Genomic DNA, 24,540 nt, shown 5'->3' with positions numbered 1-24,540 from the left:
CCATTAGTCTCATTAGCACGAGTTCTTCGCCTGTGAGGGCCTGTCCCCATGGTGAAGAAGCGCTCACCTGCCTCTTGATTGACAGGGCCCACATCTCTCCCAGTTCTGACCATCTGGGACCTGCGTCGCTGCTCAAATTCGACCTCTGGAGCAGCAACTGTTTATACCAGTAGTGGAAGCAGAGCCTTGGCGCAGCGATGCAGGTGTCAGATTCTCGGGGCGGACAAGTCAAGATGTGGGCAATTGTTTTTTTACCTGCGCGGCGGCCCCTGAACTCATGCTGATGAGACAAATCGATTCGCTCATCCCTATGTAGTGTGAAGAGCCACAACTGGGTGCTGGGAGTCGGACCACCACCATTCTGAAATTAATGATCTGTCCTGAGGGTCCTGTGAGAACCAATGTGCTATTTGTTGTGAATATGGGGTTATTTTCTAAGTAATTGGTATGGAAATTGTTGGAATTTCTAAAGTTCTTGCCCCTTTGTGTTACAGTGGTGTGAGACTGGACGACTACTTGAAGTTTTGTACAGAAGCTGAAACAATTGAGCACAATGAAGCAAGTTCCTCATATCATTCCTAATCCCGCTGTGAAGCCCACCCCCCCAGAGGTGAGTCGGGAGTGCTCCGTTTTCCTGGGCAGAGCTCAGATTTCCGCCGAGGGCGTAATACAGAAGCTGAACGGCCACGATGCCTTGCCTTTCCTACCGACTGACAAACTAAAGGATCTCACGTCTCGGGTATTCAACGGGGAATCGGGAGCTCAAGAAGCCAAAGTGCGTATTGACTCCCAAGAAATTCAAGGCCTTGGGACCCCACCCAACACAACTCCAACCAAGAACGGATCCCCGGAGATAAAACTGAAAATCACCAAAACCTACATGAATGGGAAACCCTTGTTCGAATCTTCTATATGCGGCGAACAGGGGGGAGAAGCTCCGAAACCTGAGGAGACCAAAGGCAAAAGAGGAAGGAAGCGGAAAAGTATAAAGTTTGAGCCTAAAGAGGATAATAAACAAAGTGATGAAAGCCCAGAAAAGTCGAGTCCTGCCGAACCCCCTCAAGATAAGGTAATGGTCTTTCTATTGCTGTGCTAGACCTAAACTTTGGTACACGTTATAAAATTGTATATGCGTGGTCTGTAGGCATCAGCGGAAAATGGTGAGGCAGTGCAGCACGGGTTGCAAATTGACTGTTATAGGGGTTATTCTATGATTGACCCCAAAAATCCTGAGAACAGGGGTCCCGTTCCTGGTGGAGTGGCCAGTTGAGCTTGTGTCCTGCTGCCCTGTTACCTCACTATGGAGCCAAACACAGCGCTCAGCTATGTTTGTAGCAGAGAGAACGGGACCCCTATTCCTGGGAACGATGGGGATAGGGGATGACTTTTAATACATGACACAACCCCCTCCATGCCAACTTTAAAGTGGTATTCTGGTTTCACAATATTGATCATCAATATCAAAACGGTGGGGGTCCAACACCACTGCTGTGATACCGATGACCTATCCTGCAGATAAGTCATCAGTATCGTGAAACCAGAATACCCCTCTTACAAAACGCTTGAAGACTCTTGTGATTTGCAGTGAATCGGTTGCCCAGAGGAGTAAGCATTTTCATATAAGCCACGGATTTCAATCTTTGCATTGCAATGAATTAAATTCTTTGTGAAAATCCGCGGCAGGGCTTTGATATTCCACAGCATGGCTGGAATCCACTTCTGCTTTTTTCCCATGGTAACCTATACACTAGTATTCTGGCCCTAGTACGGACATACAGCGGAGACCATCAGGTTTCTGTTCTGCTATTTTTGATGGCAAGATTAGTGCCGCAGACTGCTTGGTTCTAGTAAAAAAAAAAAACCTGAGTGCCTGGCAATGACACACGAAATGTGAACGTAGCTTTACAATGCACTCCCCTCTTAAAGGGAGTCTGTCACCAACCTGACCCAACCGATCACATAGTTCAGTGGGACACAAAGACATGACACAGATGTTACCTTTGTTTCGTTTTTCGGATCATCCAAATCGCCCAAAAAGTCGTTTTTATGATATGCTAATGAGCCGTCGCAAGTGCCCATGGGCGGAGAGTTTGCTGAAAGTGCCCAAGTTTCCCCCGCCTCTCTCGCGCCTAACTCCGCCCCTCAGTAAACTCCGGCCAGCCCTGTGGCCCTGTGACTTCATATATCCCTATAGGCCGTTCGTGCATCGCTGCCGGGCCCGGGCATGCGCAGTGTTCTGCCCACAGTGGGAAGAGGCACAGAGATATGCAGTGCGCATGCGCCAGTTACTGGCGTAAACTCTGCGCATGCGCACTGCGTATCTCTGTGCCTCTGCGATGCACGAACGGCCTATAGGGATATATGAAGTCACAGAGTCACAGGGCTGGCCCGAGCTTACTGAGGGGCGCGAGTGAGGCAGGGGAACTTGGGCACTTTAAGCAAACTCTCCGCCCCTGGGCACTTGCGACGGCTCATTAGCATATCATAAAAACTACTTTTTGGGCGATTTGGATGATCTGAAAAACGAAACAAAGGTAACATCTGTGTCATGTCTTTGTGTCCCACTGAACTATGTGATCTGTTTAAAACCGGTCAGGTTGGTGACAGACTCCCTTTAACCAATTGCAGCAGTGCTAAAGGGAAAAATAAGTCTTAAAAGGGTTTTCCAAGATTTTAATACTGATGACCTATCCTCAGGATAGGTCATCAGTATCTGATTAGTGGGGGGGTCCAACACCCGGGACCCCCGCCCATCAGCTGTTTGAGAAGGCACCAGCCATTGTATAGTGGCTGTGCTTGGTATTGCACTCAGCCCCATTTACTTCAATAGACCCGAGCTGCTTCCAGGCCAGACTAGTGTTGAGCGAACTTGTTTTTTAATTTCGGCGTCTAAAGTTCGGGTTATCGAAGAATCCCATTATGGATTCTAAATTCCATTATGGTCCGTGGTAGCGGAATCCATAACTGGATTCTTCGATAACCCGAACTTTGGACGCAGAATTTAAAACACAAGTTCGCTCAACACTACACGTGACCAATGGCCTAGGAAAAGCTGCGAGAAGGGCGCTGTGCTACTGCGAGCCCTAGTGCCTCCTCAAACAGCTGATCGGCGGGGGTCCCATACACATTTGGGTTATTTATCCTCCAGTATTTTACGGTGTGATCATTCTGTATTTAGAGCTCATGTTGTATGCGAGTATCGGTCGTAATGGCGTTGTCCCGGAAGTTTAAGAAGTATAAAATAGCCATAACTCGCCTGTGTAACCTTCCGCCGCTTATTTTTTGGACTCGTGACATCTGCATGGTCTCAGCATGTATGGCACGGCATTGGAGCGGCAGAAGATTTAAAGGGGAACTGTCACCAGTCATCTCTCATAGACACATATCTGTGGTTCACCTGATTAAAACGTGTTTTTCTTTTTTTGATCTGAGACTCTCTTCCCGAGTTTTCATACTTTTTGTTAGGCCTCATTCACACTTCTTCAGTGAATCACGGACAGTGCTCGTACCCGTTGACCATTGATGTGTTTGTTCACATACGAGTGGTTTTGTGGAAAACCCACAGAGACATGCACTGCTTTGGTTCGCGATCCGAACCAATCACGCCCATTGAAGTCTATGGGTTAGTTGAAAAACTACTGACAGAACACCGTTAACATCCATTGTTCTGTCAGTGATTTTCAAGGACCACTGGTAGGAGACGCTCATTTTCAGCCTGGCAATGTACGTGGAATACGAAAGATAGAAAAACAGAGACATGGATCCTTCATGGACATCTTGTTATGGACGTCATCACGGACGTGCAAAAGGTGCTTAAATCTGTAAAGTGGGTGTTTAGCGCCGTTGCACCCCAGCTCCGTTCTGTGGCGAGTTCCTCCCTTGCTGTTTTGATTGACAGGGCTAGACGGTGGCAATGTAATCTTATCCGGCCATGTTATCTCATACGTGCACCATTGGTTTGCATATTGGCGCACGCACAGTACACCCTTCATTCTCTGCAGGGCCAGAAACAAGTGTATGCGGTGATGTCATGAGCTTCAGTCCGGAAAGGGAAGGGAAAGGACAGAGTGGAGGCTCAAGCCCTCAGCGCATGCACAGTGCACTTGTGTTCAGCCCTGCCAGGAATTAGGGCTGTTGTCGGCACCCTCCGATGTGCGAAAAGCACAGGGCCAGGAGAGATTACATTACCACTGCCCGGTGAAGGAAGGGCTGGACACGGAGTGGAGCTTCCATCTAACGAGAGTAGCTGTGAAGCCATTATTGCTCCAAACACCTAATCTGCATATTACCGAATAGTTTCAGAACATGGGAAGGGAGCCTCAGATCAAATTGGGTGAGCTACATCTAGGTGTCTATGCCCATAGCTGGATAGGGCGGTCGCTGGTGTCCGACTCCCTTTATCAGGTTAGTAAGTGTTAATTAAAGGGAGTTTGTGATCTTCCCCAGGCACAATTAAGTGCATGCACATTAACTGGATTGCTAATTGATCTAAGTGCTCAACCCCATTCCCCTGCTGTGTGCCCACAGACAGGCACTGGAAATTATTGGGAGGACTGATGAGCGCGCTCTCAGAAGTCTTCTTCGTTATGAGCACACGCACAGGAGTCCTGTCAATACCAGCACTTGATTAATTAAAGGGGCTGTGTCATCCCGAGCTTTGGTGGCCAGGAGAGCGGACTGCGCATGCGTGGCTGCCCTCCATTCCTTTCTATGGGACTTTGGAAAATAGCTGAGCGCACCGCTCGGCTGTTTTCAGCACTTCCTTAGAAATAAATAAAGGACAGCCTAGGGTTGGGCGATATACTGCGGTATTAAAAAACGGCGATATCACTGTTTCCTAATTACCGCGGTATTTTGTGATGTCATAGAAGCGTTCATGTGCACTGACCGCTTCAAAATCTGCGGCCGCCCGCAGTACGTTTGTACTTTTACTCGTGCAAATGTCCCCGATACCTGCTGGCCGCTTGCGGCGGCGCTCTTAGCAGTTCGGCGTGGGGGAAGGAATTCTGTGACTCGCATTCCCGGCACCTGACCTCTGAAAGAATGCTGTGATCCGCGCAATTAACAGCCCTCAGGTGTGGCACCTGAGGGGTTAATTGCGCGGATCACAGCGTCCTGTCAGAGGTCGGGTGCCGGTAATGTTCTTCAGTCTCTGCATTGGTGGCAGTGGGCAGTGGCCACAGGGTCCCCCTCCCCCTTCCATCATTGGTGGCAGTGGGCAGTTCCGATCGGAGTCCCAGCAGTGTAATGCTGGGGCTCCGATCGGTTACCATGGCAGCCAGGACGCTACTGAAGTCCTGGCTGCCATGGTATGTTAGTGAGCAGCATCATACTCGCGTGCGCCGTGGCCGCCGGGCGCTCCTTCTTCTCATAGGTCTGTGCGGCGCATTGCTAATGCTATAAGCATTAGCAATGCGCCGCACAGACAAAAGAAGGAGCGGCCACGGCGCACGTGAATATAATGCTGCTCACCAACATACCATGGCAGCCAGGACTTCAGTAGCGTCCTGGCTGCCTTGGTAACCGATTGGAGCCCCAGCATTAGGCCTCATGCACACGACCGTTGTGTGCATCCGTGTCCGTTGTTCCGTTTTCCGTGATTTTCTGCGGACCCATTGACTTTCAATGGGTCCGTGGAAAACTCGGAAAATGCACCGTTTGTCATCCGCGTCTGTGATCCGTGTTTCCAGTCTGTCAAAAAAATATAACCTGTCCTATTTTTTTGACTGACAACTGTTCACGGACCCATTCAAGTCAATGGGTCAGTGAAAAAACACGGAGGCATCCGCATCCGTGTCCGTTTTTTTCCTATCATTTTCAAGGCAAACTTGACTTAGTTTTTTTTTTTTTTTTTCACTTTTCTTGTCTGGTGATCCTCCAAAAATCAAGGAAGACACACGAAAAAAAAAAAAAAAAAAACGGACACGGAACAACGGAACCCCGTTTTGCGGACCTTGAAAAAATACCGTCGTGTGCATGAGGCCTTACACTGCTGGGACTCCGATCGGAACTGCCCACTGCTACCAATGGGGGATGGGGGACCCTGTGGCCACTGCCACCAATGATTAATACTAGGGGGGGGGGGGGGGGTTGAGTTACCAGAGGGGGCTGATGAGAGGGAGAGGCTGGGGGGCACATGAGAGGCTGGGGGGCTGATCAGAGGCTGGGGCTGTTTTTTGGACTTTTGGTTAGTCAGTGGTCACAAAATAAATGTGTTATTTATTTAATTGTTATAATTGGTAATTTGGTATCGGTAATTGGTATTGTGAGTACTTAAATAAGAGTATCGGTACTAGTACTCGGTCTAAAAAAAAATGGTATCGGGGCATCCCTACTATACCACTCGTTCTGGTACAGAATTAAGGCCTCTTTCACACTTGCGTTGTCCGGATCCGTCGTGCACTCCATTTGCCGGAGGTGCCCGCCGGATCCGTAACAACGGAAGTGAACTGAAAGCATTTGAAGACGGATCCGTCTTCAAAATGCGTTCAGTGTTACTATGGCAGCCAGGACGCTATTAAAGTCCTGGCTGCCATAGTAGTAGTGGGGAGCGGGGGAGCAATATACTTACAGTCCGTGCGGCTCCCGGGGCGCTCCAGAATGACGTCAGAGCGCCCCATGCGCATGGATGACGTAATCCATGCGATCACGCCATCATGCGCGTGGGGCGCCCTGACGTCACTCTGAAGCGCCCTGGGAGCCGCACGGACGGTAAGTATACTGCTCCCCACTACACTTTTTAACATGGCAAACAGGACTATTCAGAAAAAGGTAAACGTCGGATGCGCCGAAACGACGTTTAGCTTAAGGCCGGATCCGGATTAATGCCTTATAATTGGCATTAATTCCGGATCCGGCCTTGCGGCAAGTGTTCAGGATTTTTGGCCGGAGCAAAAAGCGCAGCATGCTGCGGTATTTTCTCCGGCCAAAAAACGTTTCGGTCCTGAACTGATTTCTCTCCTTTAAGAATGCATGGGGATAATCCTGATCAGGATTCTTCCGGCATAGAGCCCCGACGACGGAACTCTATGCCGGAACAGAACAACGCAAGTGTGAAAGAGCCCTAAGACTGTAATGTTTTTGTTGTTACTAGAAGTCAATTGACTAGTTACAGATACCCGAAATGGTGAAAAATGACATAAAAGTATAAAAATTAATGTCTCCTTGTGGCTGCCAGGCTTACCCCATACAGTATAACGTCTCCTTGTGGCTGCCAGGCTTACCCCATACAGTATAATGTCTCCTTGTGGCTGCCAGGCTTACCCCATACAGTATAATGTCTCCTTGTGGCTGCCAGGCTTACCCCATACAGTATAATGTCTCCTTGTGGCTGCCAGGCTTACCCCATACAGCTAATGTCTCCTTGTGGCTGCCAGGCTTACCCCATACAGTATAACGTCTCCTTGTGGCTGCCAGGCTTACCCCATACAGTATAATGTCTCCTTGTGGCTGCCAGGCTTACCCCATACAGTATAACGTCTCCTTGTGGCTGCCAGGCTTACCCCATACAGTATAATGTCTCCTTGTGGCTGCCAGGCTTACCCCATACAGTATAATGTCTCCTTGTGGCTGCCAGGCTTACCCCATACAGTATAACGTCTCCTTGTGGCTGCCAGGCTTACCCCATACAGTATAATGTCTCCTTGTGGCTGCCAGGCTTACCCCATACAGTATAACGTCTCCTTGTGGCTGCCAGGCTTACCCCATACAGTATAATGTCTCCTTGTGGCTGCCAGGCTTACCCCATACAGTATAAAGTCTCCTTGTGGCTGCCAGGCTTACCCCATACAGTATAATGTCTCCTTGTGGCTGCCAGGCTTACCCCATACAGTATAAAGTCTCCTTGTGGCTGCCAGGCTTACCCCATACAGTATAATGTCTCCTTGTGGCTGCCAGGCTTACCCCATACAGTATAACGTCTCCTTGTGGCTGCCAGGCTTACCCCATACAGTATAACGTCTCCTTGTGGCTGCCAGGCTTACCCCATACAGTATAACGTCTCCTTGTGGCTGCCAGGCTTACCCCATACAGTATAATGTCTCCTTGTGGCTGCCAGGCTTACCCCATACAGTATAACGTCTCCTTGTGGCTGCCAGGCTTACCCCATATAGTATAATGTCTCCTTGTGGCTGCCAGGCTTACCCCATACAGTATAATGTCTCCTTGTGGCTGCCAGGCTTACCCCATACAGTATAACGTCTCCTTGTGGCTGCCAGGCTTACCCCATACAGTATAATGTCTCCTTGTGGCTGCCAGGCTTACCCCATACAGTATAATGTCTCCTTGTGGCTGCCAGGCTTACCCCATACAGTATAATGTCTCCTTGTGGCTGCCAGGCTTACCCCATACAGTATAACGTCTCCTTGTGGCTGCCAGGCTTACCCCATACAGTATAACGTCTCCTTGTGGCTGCCAGGCTTACCCCATACAGTATAAAGTCTCCTTGTGGCTGCCAGGCTTACCCCATACAGTATAATGTCTCCTTGTGGCTGCCAGGCTTACCCCATACAGTATAACGTCTCCTTGTGGCTGCCAGGCTTACCCCATACAGTATAATGTCTCCTTGTGGCTGCCAGGCTTACCCCATACAGTATAACGTCTCCTTGTGGCTGCCAGGCTTACCCCATACAGTATAACGTCTCCTTGTGGCTGCCAGGCTTACCCCATACAGTATAAAGTCTCCTTGTGGCTGCCAGGCTTACCCCATACAGTATAATGTCTCCTTGTGGCTGCCAGGCTTACCCCATACAGTATAAAGTCTCCTTGTGGCTGCCAGGCTTACCCCATACAGTATAAAGTCTCCTTGTGGCTGCCAGGCTTACCCCATACAGTATAATGTCTCCTTGTGGCTGCCAGGCTGCCCCCATACAGTATAATGTCTCCTTGTGGCTGCCAGGCTGCCCCCATACAGTATAACGTCTCCTTGTGGCTGCCAGGCTGCCCCCATACAGTATAATGTCTCCTTGTGGCTGCCAGGCTTACCCCATACAGTATAATGTCTCCTTGTGGCTGCCAGGCTGCCCCCATACAGTATAATGTCTCCTTGTGGCTGCCAGGCTTACCCCATACAGTATAATGTCTCCTTGTGGCTGCCAGGCTTACCCCATACAGTATAACGTCTCCTTGTGGCCCAAAGTGTTTTTTTCTTCTAAATGGGCATTTATCGCGATATATATCGTTATCGCGGTAAATTTCTTAATATAGTTATCGTGGGAATATTTTTGATATCGTCCAACCCTAGGACAGCCGCACATGCGCAGTCCGCTCTCCTAGCGCAGGGCTTGACAAATTTCCTTGGAATCTAGGAGCCAGCTAAAAAAGTTAAAAGCCAGGTGGAGCCGCGTCATAAAGCCCCTAGTAGGTGCCCCCATAGTGCTCCCCCCCCCCCACTTCTCCATAGAGCCCCCCCAATAATGCTGTATACCATGTTACATATACCACCGCTCCGTCCCCGGACCCAATTGACTATAATGGGGATGGGGGTGGAGCTCCGGCGCAGCACAGCAGTTCGCGGTGAGAGGCCGCTGGACTAAAAAGTTGGACATGCAGTACTTTTAGTCCGGCGGCCTTTCACCATGCACTGCCGTGCTGCGCCGGAGCTCCACCCCCATTATAGTCAATGGGGACAGATCTGCGGTCCGGCGAAACAGCGGAAGGACGGATCCGACAGGGTGAACAGCCTGCCGGATCCATCCTGCCGCAAGTGTGAAAGTAGCCTAAGGCCTCTTTCACACTTGCGTTGTTGGGATCCGGCATGCACTTCCGTTGCCGGAGGTGCCTGCCGGATCCGTAACAACGCAAGTGTACTGAAAGCATTTGAAGACGGAACCGTCTTCCAAATGCTTTCAGTGTTACTATGGCACCCAGGACGCTATTAAAGTCCTGGTTGCCATAGTAGTAGCGGGGAGCGGTATACTTACAGTCCGTGCGGCTCCCGGGGCGCTCCAGAATGACGTCAGAGCGCCCCATGCGCATGGATGACGTGATCCATGTGATCACGTGATCCATGCGCTTGGGGCGCCCTGACGTCACTCTGGAGCGCCCGGGGAGCCGCACGGACGGTAAGTATGCTGCTCCCCGCTACACTTACCATGGCTGTCAGGACTTTAGCGTCCCGGTAGCCATGGTAACTATTCAGAAAAAGCTAAACGTCGGGTCCGGCAATGCGCCGAAACGACGTTTAGCTTAAGGCCGGATCCGGATCAATGCCTTTCAATGGGCATTGATCCCGGATCCGGCCTTGCGGCAAGTCTTCAGGATTTTTGGCCGGAGCAAAAAGCGCAGCATGCTGCGGTATTTTCTCCGGCCAAAAAACGTTCCGTACCGGAACTGAAGACATCCTGATGCATCCTGAACGGATTACTCTCCATTCAGAATGCATTAGGATAATCCTGATCAGTATTCTTCCGGCATAGAGTCCCGACGACGGAACTCTATGCCGGAAGACAACAACGCAGGTGTGAAAGTAGCCTTAGTTCAATAGCTACTGAATGAGACAGAAGAAGGGATGCCTTTAACATATAGATCTCCTTGAGAAGCCAATTTGATCCTAAAGGGTTAATTCAACCTGTAATCTAAACTCTGTGTCATCTGTCACTTCTCTTATCTCTCTGCTGACTGCCCCTTAATCTTATCACTGCTGCAAAAGCATCAGCCTCAGTGTAACCTGTTCTAGACTTTAACTCAAAGAATGGAATGAGTCTCTAACTAAGGGCTCATTCAGACGGCCGTATGCTGTCCGCAAAAATACTGAATGCTATCCGTTTTTTTGCGGATCCGCAAAAAAACGGATCTGCAAAAAAACGGATAGCATTCAGTATTTTTGCGGAGCCATAGACTTCAATGGGGCCATGTCCTGATTTTCACGGACAAGTATAGGACATGTTTCATTTTTTTTGCGGATCCGCAAAAAAACGGATAGCATTCAGTATTTTTGCGGACAGCATACGGCCGTCTGAATGAGCCCTAAGTCGGATCTTTAGATTCTTTTACCTGAGACTCATTCGATTCTTTCTAGACTCCCCCCTGTACTTGTGTCAGTGACCCAGCTCTGATTGGTTGGTGGGCGGGGAGGGGAGGGGCTGGCAGAAGCAGCTTCCACTCTAGGATCAGATTACACTCCTCCCGAGCCCCTCCCCTCCCTGCTGCCAGCGTCTCTGCTATTGTGTGCTGTGACGGAGCTGTTTCAAACGGTGCTGCTTCCGGACAGAACGGGAGCTCCGCACCCATCGCCCGGGCACCTTTGAAAATGGGCTGACAAATACCCAAGCGCCAGGACTAAATTCCTGGTCGCCATGGCGACCTGGCGCCTGGGATTTGTCGAGCCCTGTCCTAGCGATATGCCACCAAAGCTCGGGATGCCACAGGCCCTTTTAAGTAGCAATCTGCAGCCCATTCCGGCAGTACTGGTCATGACTAGTGACCGCTTCAATTTGTTAACATTTCTGAAATTCACAGATGCAGTATAAATGGTTTATAAAGGGGTTTACCGGGACGTGCGTATTGATGAGATGCTCCTTGGGATAGGCCCTCACTATTAGATCGGTGGGGGTCGGCCAGTCATCTGTTGGAAGGGGCCCCAATGCTCAGACTATTTAGTTTTGTTTCCATCACTTCCAGTACATCCGCACATTCACTACTGAGCCTGCGCCTAATTATTTTTTGAATGCATGATGGCTGACAGTGTGAACCCAGCAATATGGTTTCTGTGTATAATGGACCCACAAGGGGGGAGCCAGATCCGAAATCAAATAGTCTAGTGCAGGGATCAGCAACCTCCGGCACTCCAGCTGTTCTGAAACTACAACTCCCAGAATCCTCCTTTTTACTTCTATTGGAGTTACAAGAACAGCCGAATAAGTGTGTATGCTGGGAGTTGTAGTTTCACAGCAGCTGGAGTGCCAAAGGTTGCCGATCCCTGGTCTAGTGGGTATGGATAATAAATATACCAAAAAGTCGGCCATACACTTTAGATCTTTAGATAGCTGCCATTTGGCCAACAGCTGTTCCTCCCGACTGACCACCATACACAGGGGAGCGAGCCACTACCAAACGAGGATCGGGCACGTTGCAGTCCTACCCCCCCATGCACATTAGATATTCATCTGGTCCCGGTGAAATCTTAATGCAAGCTTGGAAGTTACAGTATTTTTGATGGTAAGAATAAGGCCAGCTCTCTGGATCTGACATTGCTGGATATGCCAGAAATTGGCCAGGCAAAAACCGCTGCATGGACTGTTTTTTGTTCTCTGATTCCTGGCATTCTGTGCCGCCACAGCCTTCCAGGGAGATGAACGCCGCAGGTGTGAAACTAGCCGAACGCTGCAGACTGCGCTGTCTCAAAAATACTGGAAAATCCAACCCTGATCCTGCCAGTTTTAACCCCTTAGGTTACTTTCACACTAGCGTTAATATTTTCCGGTATTGAGATCCGTCATCGGGTCTCAATACCGGAAAAAAAATCTCTTCCGTTTTGTCCCCATTCATTGTCAAAGGGGACAAAGCGTAACTGAACAGAACGGAATCCTCCAAAATGCATTCCGTTCCGTTCTCATACCGGAGAGCAAACCGCAGATAGTGTGAAAGTAGCCTTAGATGCAGTGGTCAGTAGCTAGCTATTTGACAGCATAAGGAAACTGTCTGTCTGGCCATCGGCATGCTGCAATGCAGTACCATGGCGGCCAGGGGCCTGAAAAAGGCCCCCGTGCATGCCAACAGTATCTGCCTGATAGGCCATGCCAGAGACTTGTCCTAATGGGCGGCCTGTTGTTAGATCAGTGACTGGCTATAATGCTGTGCATGCCGGTTTTCTAGTGTAAAAAAATAAGTCACTAGTCACCGGGGGCAGGGCAGGGGTAGTGCTGTTTTGCTAAAAAATTTACCACTTTTTGCCGTTTTACTCCACCCTCATCATTTTTTAAAAAGCTATGTTAATTAGTTTTCACTTCAGATTTATTATAACTCTGACTCCACAGAAGAAGATGTATACAATATATCGATCGGCACTGCGGGAAATAGAGTGCCGGTGCGCGCGTCCCAGGGCAGGCGTCCCATGTAGATAAAAGGAAGAACGGAGCGGCACTCGCTGTTAGTATATAATCTTGTGAATTATTGGCACATTCCAGTGATGGCGTTTCGGCATACAATCTGCCTTTATCAAACTGTCAGATTGTATGCCGAAACGCCATCACTGGAATGTGCCAATAATTCACAAGATTATATACGAACAGCGAGTGCCGGTCCGTTCTTCCTTTTATCGACAGAAGAAAAGTCATGAAATCACTCCAGTAGGGAGGTGGTGTACAAAAAGTAGAATATAATTTCTAGACAAAAGTGTAAGGTTTGAAAGATGTGCAAAATTTATCAAACCACACTAGGGCTGCAGTAAAAGATTATTTCAGTAATAGAGTATTCTTCCGATTTATTTTTTTACGATTAATCGAGTAATCTAATTAGAAAATATTAATTAATAGACTCATCAGTCCCCCAACACCCTTCGTTCCCTCCTGTGCGATCAGTTCCCCCAGTGCCATCAGCTCCACTATCCCCCAGTGCCATCAGCTCCACTATCCCCCAGTGCCATCAGCTCCACTATCCCCCAGTGCCATCAGCTCTCCCCCCACCCCAGTGCCATCAGCTCCACTATCCCCCAGTGCCATCAGCTCCACTATCCTCCAGTGCCTTCAGCTCTCCCCCCACCCCAGTGCCATCAGCTCCACTATCCCCCAGTGCCTTCAGCTCTCCCCCCACCCCAGTGCCTTCAGCTCTCCCCCCACCCCAGTGCCATCAGCTCCACTATCCCCCAGTGCCATCAGCTCCACTATCCCCCAGTGCCATCAGCTCCACTATCCCCCAGTGCCATCAGCTCCACTATCCCCCAGTGCCATCAGCTCCACTATCCCCCAGTGCCATCAGCTCCACTATCCCCCAGTGCCATCAGCTCCACTATCCCCCAGTGCCATCAGCTCCACTATCCCCCAGTGCCATCAGCTCCACTATCCCCCAGTGCCATCAGCTCCACTATCCCCCAGTGCCATCAGCTCCACTATCCCCCAGTGCCATCAGCTCCACTATCCCCCAGTGCCATCAGCTCCACTATCCCCCAGTGCCATCAGCTCCACTATCCCCCAGTGCCATCAGCTCCACTATCCCCCAGTGCCATCAGCTCCACTATCCTCCAGTGCCATCAGCTCCACTATCCTCCAGTGCCATCAGCTCTCCCCCCACCCCAGTGCCATCAGCTCCACTATCCCCCAGTGCCTTCAGCTCTCCCCCTACCCCAGTGCCTTCAGCTCTCCCCCTACCCCAGTGCCTTCAGCTCTCCCCCTAAGTAGTGCCATCAACTTGCCCCCTTTAGTGCCACCAGCTTGCCCCCCAGTGCCAGTACCTACCTTTCCTGTAGGGGCACTGCTCCACAGCTCCTCCGTCTTCTTCTCCGCGCGCTGCACTGACGTCACACAGCGTCGGGTCATAGGGCACACGTACGTGCACTATGTCCTGGCGATGTGTCGGAGCTGAAAGCGCAGTACGGGCCGACGGGTGACCACGGGGCGGTAAGTAATAGCAAGAGCTTCACTCCCACTTCATGGTCACATGACGCAAACGAATCCTCTGCAAAAAATTTGCATCAAGGATTTTTTTGTGTCGAATTACTCAATTCAATGAAGTAATTGTTTCAGCCCTAAACAACATGCAACATTTGATTAATTTGGTGCAAACTGTGCCAACGCAGAGTCAATTCCCTCTGTGTATTACAAACCATTGTATAAGTGATCAAATGGTCACTGCTTCAAGTCCGCTAATGGGACAAAAAAAAAAGTACCCCCACCCCCAAAAAAACTTTTGTTAAAAATTTGTGTATATTTTCTTTAGTTTTTTTGTTTTCTTTTGTTCTTTACATGTTTTCTCCTGTACAGTAACGTTAAAGGGGTTCTGCACTTTGTTTTAACTGATGATCTATCCTCTGGATAGATCATCAGCTTCTGATCGGTGGGGGTCAGACATCCGGGACCCTCGCCGATCAGCTGTTTGAGAAGGCAGCAGCGCTCCAGTAGCGCCGCGGCGTTCTGACTGTTTGCCACCGGCCCATTCAAGGGAACGGAGCTTAGCCGCGACCACGCTAGTTGATACTAGTCGTGACGTCAGTGGGCCGGCGGTAAACAGTGAGAATGCCGCGGCGCTACTGGAGCGCCGCTGCCTTCTCAAACAGCTGATCGGCTGGGGTCCCGGGTGTCGGACCCCCGCTGATCAGAAACTGATGATCTATCCAGAGGATAGATCATCAGTTAAAACAAAGTGCAGAACCCCTTTTAACTTTTCACAGTGAATGGGGGCATACCAAATAAATATAGGATTTTTACATTTTAGTAATTTTATGTTGCTATATTCCAAGACCAAAAAGTTTTTAGTTTTCAATGAGATGAGGGCTTGAAAGGACATGCCCCCTGAGCTCTGATAGGGAGAGCATGGACACGCCCCCCTGAGCTCTGATAGGGAGAGCATGGACACGCCCCCCTGAGCTCTGATAGGGAGAGCATGGACACGCCCCCCCCTGAGCTGTGATGGGAGAGCATGGACACGCCCCCCTGATCTGTGATAGGGAGAGCTGAGACACGCCTCCTGAGCTGCAGGAGAAAAGACACTCCCCTGAGCTGCCAGCTTGATATAAATCTAGCAGAGCAATGAATGTGGAGATCTCTGGATCCATGTGAGGTCCAGGGCCGGTTCTAGCTTTGTTAGAAAGAGACTGTTTAAGTTTGTTTCCTGGGGACCCAGTGGCAATCAGACGGTGACCTCCTGTTCTGCAGGGGGCCTAATCTGACTTATGGACCATAGTTGTTCTTGTGGCAAGGTCCCACAGTAAATGTCATCGTGTAGGTCAGTAAAGTCTTTGCAAGTGTTAATGCACATATTTAAAGGGTTTCTATCACTTCGTTTCACCTATTTAGCTTTCAGACACTAGCGATCCGCTAGTGTCTGCTTTATCTAACCATCCTAATATAAGAGCTTATTGTCCTGCCGTTTAGCTAAAAAAATAACTTATATAGATATGCAAATGAGCCTCTAGGTGCTATGGGGGCGTGATTAGCACCTAGAGGCTCCGTTTACCTTAACAAACTGCCGCCGCCCAGCGCGTCCCTCCAGCCCGCCCATCTCCTCCGGAATGCGATGCTCCTCGTATTCGGCGCATGCGCAGTGAATGTCTGATCGCTTCCCTGCTCAGACATCTCCACTGCGCCTGTTCCTCGGAGCACTATGATGTCATCGGCGCAGGCGCAGTGGAGATGTCTGAGCAGGGAAGCGATCAGACATTCACTGCGCATGCGCCGAATACGAGGAGCATCGCATTCCGGAGGAGATGGGCGGGCTGGAGGGACGCGCTGGGCGGCGGCAGTTTGTTAAGGTAGACGGAGCCTCTAGGTGCTAATCACGCCCCCATAGCACCTAGAGGCTCATTTGCATATCTATATAAGTTATTTTTTTAGCTAAACGGCAGGACAATAAGCTCTTATATTAGGATGGTTAGGTAGAGCAGACACTAGCGGATCGCTAGTGTCTGAAAGCTAAATAGGTGAAACGAAGTGATAGAAACCCTTTAACGCTGAAGTCTTGACCGGTCTGTGTGAGTTTTGTGTATTTTATGCCTCTGGTCAGGAGAAAGCAGGGAAGTCTCTCCCAGGACGTCCTTGGTTTCCGCTGACGTGGTCCTATCTTAGTATAGGCATAAGATAATATGGGCTTGTGAATGAAGACTTTGGACCAACGCTGCTTGAGATGTGGATTTACTAAAATGTTGTTCCGGTCGCCAAGATGTGACCCATGTCTGTACATAACTCGAGCTCTTTCCACTCTTCACTGTATTTTTCTCTTCCCGTAGTCTGCTTCAAATCTGGACGCCTCCGACCTCAAGGAAGATAAAGAATCCACAAAATTTTCAGTTGGAGACCTGGTATGGTCCAAGGTGTCTGGCTATCCGTGGTGGCCATGTATGGTGACCTCCGATCCTGTCCTGCACAGCCACACCAAGATAAAAGGTACATGGCGCCCTTGCCTGTGGAGGTGGTTTTTGGCTGATCAGTAAGAGCCCCATGAATCCTATGAGAAGGAGACTGTTATAGCGGATCTGTCCGGCCTCCTGTCTTGTGGGAGGACCAGACATCTTCATTTTTGGAATCAGTGGTTGGATCCACCAATTGTCAGTTTTTAGCCATCGGACACTTTTAACTGACGGTCGGTATTATGTGAGAATACCATTCGTACAATGAATGAGGCTAGTCACTGTGGCAGACCTAGTGGAGCTATACTGTAGGGGTCAAGTCAGGATGAAACGTCCTCTTTAGCCATCAGGTTTTGCTTTTACTAGGGCTGTTTAGTGCATGTCGTGCCCCCTGGTCTAACGATTAGAATAACATACTGATGTCCTTTTTTTAAAAAGCACTTGACAGCAGGATCAACCTCATTAAACTATGCATAATGTCTGGTAGGGTTGACCCTGCCGATTTACAATTATACATGTCGTCTTCAATCGGTTTTGGTTTTTCCAAGGAAAAAAAAACCTCCTTTATTTATGGAAATAAGGGCTTCAGTGCACCGAGGGAGGGGGCTCAGCACTGGAAAGCAGGGAAATTCAGGTGCACAGAGGGGCTCGGCACTGACTCTCGGTGCACTGAAGCCCTCTTTTGCATAAAAAACAGAGGCCCCTGTGGATAGGGGATAACTTTTATCTCCCTTTTTAAAGCTGCAGGATCAAGCCTATCGGGCTATGGGGTTGATCCTGCTGACGGGTGCTCTTTAATGTTATATGAACATACTGGAATGGCTGTGTGTGAAATTTATATACCTTTTTGTTTACTTAGGGCAAAAAAAGAGTATCCGCCAGTACCACGTGCAGTTTTTTGGCAATGCACCTGAAAGAGCTTGGATATTTGAGAAGAGTTTAGTGCCCTTCAAGGGGGAAAACGAGTATGACCATCTGTGCCAGGAGAGCGCAAAACAAGCGCCCAAAGCTGAGAAACTTAAGGTGCGTCCCTGTCTGCAATGATTTATCACTGCGCCTCCCCCCCCCCCCCCCCTTCATTCTCAGTATCGTCGGGGTCCCAGAGATCGTAAAGTGATGGGATTTCCTCAGCACCTGTCGTTCATGCTTTTATTTTTCTTACAGCTTTTAAAACCAATATCCGGTAAACTGAAAACCCAGTGGGACGTAGGTATGGAACAAGCGAAAGAAGCCATATCGATGTCCAGAGAAGAGAAGAAGGATAAATTCACTTTCGTATACATCAAGGACCGTCCTCACCTTAATCCTAAAGTAGCGGGGGAAGCCGGTATCCCTGTGGAGACGTACGATGAGGATGAAGAGGATGAGCCACCTGAGAGCCCCAAGAAAGAAGATGAAGTGCCCAACAAGAGGAGGAGGGTGTCCAGGAATTCGTCTTCTAACTGTCAAGACACTGACCCTGATTGGAAAACCACTACTGCAAGCTCCGAGCCGAAAAGTGGCATGACGTCCCCTCCGCCGAAAAGGAAATCTGGAGGAAGAGGCAGAAAGGGGGATGCGGTGAACCAGTTCCTAGTTTTTTGCCAGAAGCACAAAGATGAGGTTTGTTATCCACATTTTGCTTCTGTTGCCACATTAGTTTTATGTTATACATGGTCCCGGTATCCAGCCTGCGTACATCGTAGAAGTGCTAGGTATAGAATAATACAGGGCGCTGGCACTGAAACTCGATGTGGCTGGAAAGTCCTCATAATACAGCTCACGCTTGTCTGCTGCCCTGTTTACAGTGGTTTTCTGGAGTTCGGTTTTATTTCCTGCCCTCAGGTTAAGCCGTCGCCAAGGCTGAAAAGTCAGATCCCCACCGACTGGATAGGTCATCAATATCCCGAACCCAGAAAACCTTTTAATGTGCTTTGTGGTCTGAAAACGGAACACAGTGGAGCAGATTTACTAATAGTGTCTTACTTTGGACTGTATAAGAATACGAATCAGTCTTAGGCCTCATGCACACGGCCGTTGTTTTGGTCCGCATCCGAGCCGAAGTATTTGTGGCTTGGAATGCGGACCCATTCACTTCTATTGGGCAGCAAAAGATGCGGACAGCACTCCGTGTGCTGTCCGCATCCGTTGCTCCGTTCCGTGGTCTGCAAAAAAAATATAACCTGACCTATTCTTGTCCGTTTTGCGGACAAGAATAGGCAGTTATAGCAATGGCTGTCCGTGTTTAGCAAATTGCAGAACGCACACGGACGCCATCCGTGTTTTGCGGACTGCAAAACACAGACCGGTCGTGTGCATGAGGCCTTAATGGGGTTTTCCAAGACTTTTTTTTTTTTTTGACAAAAATGTTTATTAGTATTGTGTCATGATCCCGATACACATTACAGTATAATCCAGAGTACATTAAAGTTCACATTTCCACGCCATGGTGCATTTTCAGTAGTAAATCTGCCCAACAGCATTCTGACTCCTGCTGCTCAAAGTAGGGGAACACGAATCGGGGGAGATATATATTTGCCCATTGTCCCCACGCTGACAGCAGGAAGAGCTGAGGACATGTACCTCTCTCCCCCCCCCCCCCCTTTCTTGGGACGCTAATGATGCCCTCTGCCTGTGATATCACCTGTCTACGCTGTGTCCGTATCTGCCTGCTCACTGCAGCAAGGAGAGGTGACGTCGCAGGGGGAGGGCATCGGAGAGTGCAAGGGGGGTGTGCGGATGTTTGAGAGCACAACTTGTAGACGAAAGGTTCTCCTGTAGCCACCAGGAAGGGGAGATGGGGTTAGCAGGAGGGTGCAAGAGTGGCCGCCTTCGGTGCACTTAACTACTCAATTGCACATGAATGAAAGGACTTTTTCTCCAGATATCACTACATTCAGCTGAGCTAGCCCTTTAAGGCGCTGTTAGTTTAGCACAAAATTTTTATGGTGACGTGAGCGCTCATGACATTTACTTACGTAGTACGGCGCCACCTGGTGTTCAAAGTGTATAGTAATGTGCATGTCTACTGAGCTGTGTGCTGCTGGTCACGGCGAGGTCTCTGCTTAGTGATCCTCTGTTCTCTGGAGGGCAGCCAGGCTAATGAAAATGGCTCTCCTTCCTGCACAAAGCCCCCATCACATGCATATACCCCGGTGCCTGTATAATATACTGAAGCTTTGCTACTCGTTTGAGATATTTCACCCTCTTCTCCTCCTGTAGGTAATAAGTGAACATCCCGACGCTTCCAGCGAAGAGATCGAAGAGTTACTCGAGTCGCAATGGAACATGCTCAGCGACAAACAAAAAGCCCGCTATAATACAAAGTTTGCCATAATCACCTCGCCCAAATCTGAAGAAGACTCTGGTAAACCTGATACTGCACTGTACTCTAAGGCATTTAAATAGCTTTCATGCTGCTTTTAGATGGGAGCCAACCTTTCTACTAATCCCTTTTCCTATATATCTAGCCCATTGTTTTGTATGTTCCACGTAGGTGCAGTCACATATCCCCCCCCCCCCCTCTTTTATTGGTTTACGTATAACGCACAAGTAGAGTCTATTTTATAGCAATAGAAAGAAAAAAGCCGATGTATATTGGAAGCGTCTCCCCGCTTAGCAGCTTATCTGACGCAGAGTCTTGTCGTTCAATTCCTCATACAGTTTTATTCTCACTATGGGTTTTATTCACACATTGCGGCCATGTTTTTTTTTTTTCCTGTAATTTTCCAAAACGGTGACATGACCGCAACCTGTGAGTAGACCCGAATACGTTCCGAGTGGATGCAATAATAGTGTCAGTGTAATATGTGCACCCAGTATCTGCAGCCCTCCCCCCATCGTTTATAATGCTGTCCACTGCAAGTGCTGCTTAGTTAAAGAATCACAAGCTCTTTATTTAAAGGTAAAGTGCAATCAATGCCTGAATACAATTTTTTTAAAGGGGTGTTTTAAGGTTTTGATAGAAATGTATAATTTGTCTGTGGGTGAAAAAAAAAAGAAACTGTCTACTCTCCGGACACATCTGTTTTAGTAAATGCTTACATTCTATATAAAACGACAAAGTTGGATTTTTTTTTTATATATATATTACAGTTCTGCATTGCTCTGTGCCTCTGTTATTCCACTTGGAAGTGTTTGGATAAGGTTAGAATTGGATGCTGCCGTTCCCTGCGTGCCCACTGTCTCCAGGAGGGGTAACCGAGGCAGTGATGGCTAACCTCGGGCACTCCAGCTGTGGTGAAACTACGACTCCCAGCATGCTCCATTCATTTCTATGGCGTTCAGAGAACAGCCAAGCAAGTTGTGCATCTTGGGAGTCGTAGTGTTACCACAGCTGGAGTGCCGGAGGTTAGCCATGACAGAATTAAGGAATGGTACAATATAGGACAGACAAGTCCTTTCTTTATTGAAGCAGGTCCTAGTAGTCTCCAAAGTAACTTGGAAAATCTGAGAAGTCTTGGCAGAGTCTTCAGTTGTGGCACTTGGACCCCCTCCCCCTAGCAACCTTAAAGGGAACCTGTCACCGGGATTTTGTGTATAGAGCTGAGGACACGGGTTGCTAGATGGCCGCTAGAACATCCGCAATACCCAGTTCTCATAGCTCTGTGTGCTTTTATTGTGTAAAAAAAACGATTTGATACATATGCAAATTAACATAAAAGAGTCATATCTTACGTGTGTGACCAGAGAAGAGTCATATTTTCAAGCTCTGACTCATCTCAGGTTAATTTGCATATGTATCAAATCGTTTTTTACACAATAAAAGCACACAGAGCTATGGGGACTGGGTATTGCGGATGTGCTAGCGGCCATCTAGCAACCCATGTCCTCAGCTCTATACACAAAATCCCGGTGACAGGTTCCCTTTAAAAGGGGTTGTCTGCTTTAGAAAATACCCTCCTCTATGAGCTTGAGCAGAGACTGGCTTCAAAGATTGTCTCTGGAGGACCCATCGATGTAATTGAGATATGTGTAATACCTAATTTCCCCCTAAGGTGGCGCTGTAGTGGAATTGAACACTTGCTGCTAGGTTAAAGGGGTGTTCTCCTTTCACATATTCATAGCACATCTTCCTGATTTTTAGGGGCCTCCCAGTAATTTTTCATTAAGGCATTATTCGAAACCACTTTAATTTAATTATATATATTTTTTTTTTTCATCCAAAGACAAATTTACGTTTCTAATAAAATGGCAGAAAAACCCTCAAACTTGTAACTACGATATAATAATGAAATAGAGGCTGCTGAACACGAATCTCTGCTGTAAATGAATACTCGCGGGGGTTTACCTACTTAGAAGACCCCTGTATGTGCCATAAAAGCCTGATCCGAGGCCTGGTAGGGAGGTGACTCCTAGAGTAATGCAGAGGGTATCGCACATGTGCGGCCCGCCTCCTGCCGATCAGTCATTTGTGGAGTATTCAGTCGATAAATGCTAACTGGAAAACCCCTTTAAGTATGTTTAACTATAGCTTCCTATATCAGGGCTTGTGTTCCACAGTCGGAGGTCAAGCAGCAAATCTGTGCCCCATACATATATTACAATATGACATGCGACTATATATAAGGTATTGGTTCTCCTTGAGGAGATCCAGCTGGTGTAGGCAGTGCTCCCGGAAGGAAGCGGCCTTTTCAATGCCACCTATAGATGGCTGTCCTGTAGATCAGTGTCCGCCTTGAAACATGACTAGGCCAAACCGGAGACGCCCCTACTCCAGCTTTGCTGATTGGATGCCGGTTAGATGGGGAACAATCAAAAAAACAAAACCCTTCTGTATCATTCAAGGTACAACACCGAAGACCGCGGGGGAAGTCAAGCGCCACGCATTTCAGGAGCAACCAAGGAGGAGATCAAGATCAAGAAGTAATTGAAATTCATGTTGTCCGCTCATTTCTGATGATTGCTCCAGGATAACTTCATGAAATGATTTGTGTAGAGATGGGATTTTCCTTTTAAAAAAAAAAAAAAAAAAAAAAAGAAAAAAAAACACAACTGCATGTAATTTTTTGTTCCTCGTCCTGCAGCATTTATACCTCCTATATATCGCTCCCTTGTCTCCTGTCCAGCTAGATATTAAGCAGCGTCCTGTGCCGAGGAGCTTGTCCTCTCCAAGGTGCAGGCGTCCGACATACTCTTTGCTGTCATATGGCTTCCTTAAGAAGAGACTGCTTGTAAATATCTTTTTATTGTGGTCCCACCCACCCCCCTCCTCATTGTGCAGTCTGACATTGTATGGGCACAGTGGTCCTGCTAATACGTAATGGTAAAACCTCTTCATCCTAATAAACGAGCCATCTCATCCGTTCTCTACATGGAGTAAACTATAGTGGTGTTGCAACTTACTAGCTGTGTCCGAGATACAAAGCTCCTTCTCCTTTTCTTGTGTGCGGGGCGCCCCCTCCTGGTGTATTATTGAAGTCGCATGTTACCGAATCCATGCTAACACAGTGATGACGGAAGGAAAACTGTGATTATTTATATGCTGTGCCTCCTTGTGCTTTTGATTTCTTAAAGGTAAATTGGGTGACCTTAGCCAGCAATAAATAAAACAATTGACCTTTTACTTGGCGTTTGGTTAAGTCCTGTCTTTGTGCACACTACACCTACATACGCGTAAGTGTTAAAAAATAAATAAATCCTAGCAATAAGGAGGAAAAACCACAGCATTAGGCTACTTTCACACTAGCGGCACGGACCTCCGGCAGGCTGTTCCATCGGGTGAACAGCCTGTCTGATCCGTCCTGCCACTAGTGACCGCGTGGCCCCGGACTGCCGCTCCGTCCCCATTGAGAGGCTGCCGGAATAAATGTCGGACATGTCGTAGTTTTATTCCGGCAGCCTCTCGCCGTGCGCTGCCGGAACTCCGCCCCAGCCCCCATTATAGTCAGTGGGAACAGAGCGGCAGTCCGGGGCACACGGTCACTAGTGGCAGGACGGATCCGACAGGCTGCTCTCACCTGCCGGAGGTCCGTGCCGCTAGTGTGAAAGTAGCCTTAGATGAATTCCAGAAAACACTCCTCACAACAGCAAAGTTTTTGGTGAATAGGCCTCAGACCTCACGCACATTTTACAGATGGCACCTATGGGGACAGTGCTGTACCTCCACAGCCTCTGATTTCATACACAGATACATGGTGGCATGCTGCTTCATTACAAAGCTTTGCATTTTAGAGATAATAACCCTGTAAATGTGACATTGGCATGAAATGGCCATAGGGACTCGCCAAAGAAAGGACGGTGCTTTTTGGAAATTCAACAACTGGTGTGGTTTTTACTCTGTCGGTGTGTTAAAAGGGAGCAGTTTGCCACCACTTATTGGTAGAATATGCCATTTTAATATATGATCCAGTAGCATGGACTTGTGTGGCTTTGTGCCCCTTCAGCTCCTGCCCGTGGGCTTTGGAGACAGGTTGGCCAATTTATCGTCCATCGGCTGCACTGCCTGGTAAGAAAGATGCGCCACCAACCCTAGTTAAAGGGGCACAACGCCGGCAATAAGTGGGCTCCCAAGAATTGCATCCTGCTATTGGATCATACATTTTATAGCGTATTTGATCAGTCTG

General features: G+C 48.5%; 1 protein-coding gene across 2 annotated transcripts in view; it reads left to right on the top strand.

Annotated features, from left to right (window-relative positions):
- The window catches only part of NSD2 (nuclear receptor binding SET domain protein 2), a 98,065-nt gene that overhangs the window by 28,864 nt on the left and 44,661 nt on the right, over window positions 1–24,540 (top strand). For both annotated transcript variants that reach the window (XM_040419220.1, XM_040419219.1), the window contains exons 2-7: window positions 495–1,069; window positions 16,877–17,033; window positions 17,856–18,019; window positions 18,161–18,598; window positions 20,198–20,342; window positions 22,763–22,840. In XM_040419220.1, the coding sequence (XP_040275154.1) occupies window positions 554–1,069; window positions 16,877–17,033; window positions 17,856–18,019; window positions 18,161–18,598; window positions 20,198–20,342; window positions 22,763–22,840 (1,498 nt within the window). In that variant the 5' untranslated portion in view covers window positions 495–553. The remainder of the gene's footprint in view (window positions 1–494; window positions 1,070–16,876; window positions 17,034–17,855; window positions 18,020–18,160; window positions 18,599–20,197; window positions 20,343–22,762; window positions 22,841–24,540) is intronic.

The sequence above is a fragment of the Bufo bufo genome, chromosome 2, assembly GCF_905171765.1.
Source record: "Bufo bufo chromosome 2, aBufBuf1.1, whole genome shotgun sequence".
Classification (NCBI taxonomy): domain Eukaryota; kingdom Metazoa; phylum Chordata; class Amphibia; order Anura; family Bufonidae; genus Bufo; species Bufo bufo.
Note: the sequence above shows the minus strand (reverse complement) of the source record. Positions and strands in the feature narration are given on the sequence as shown.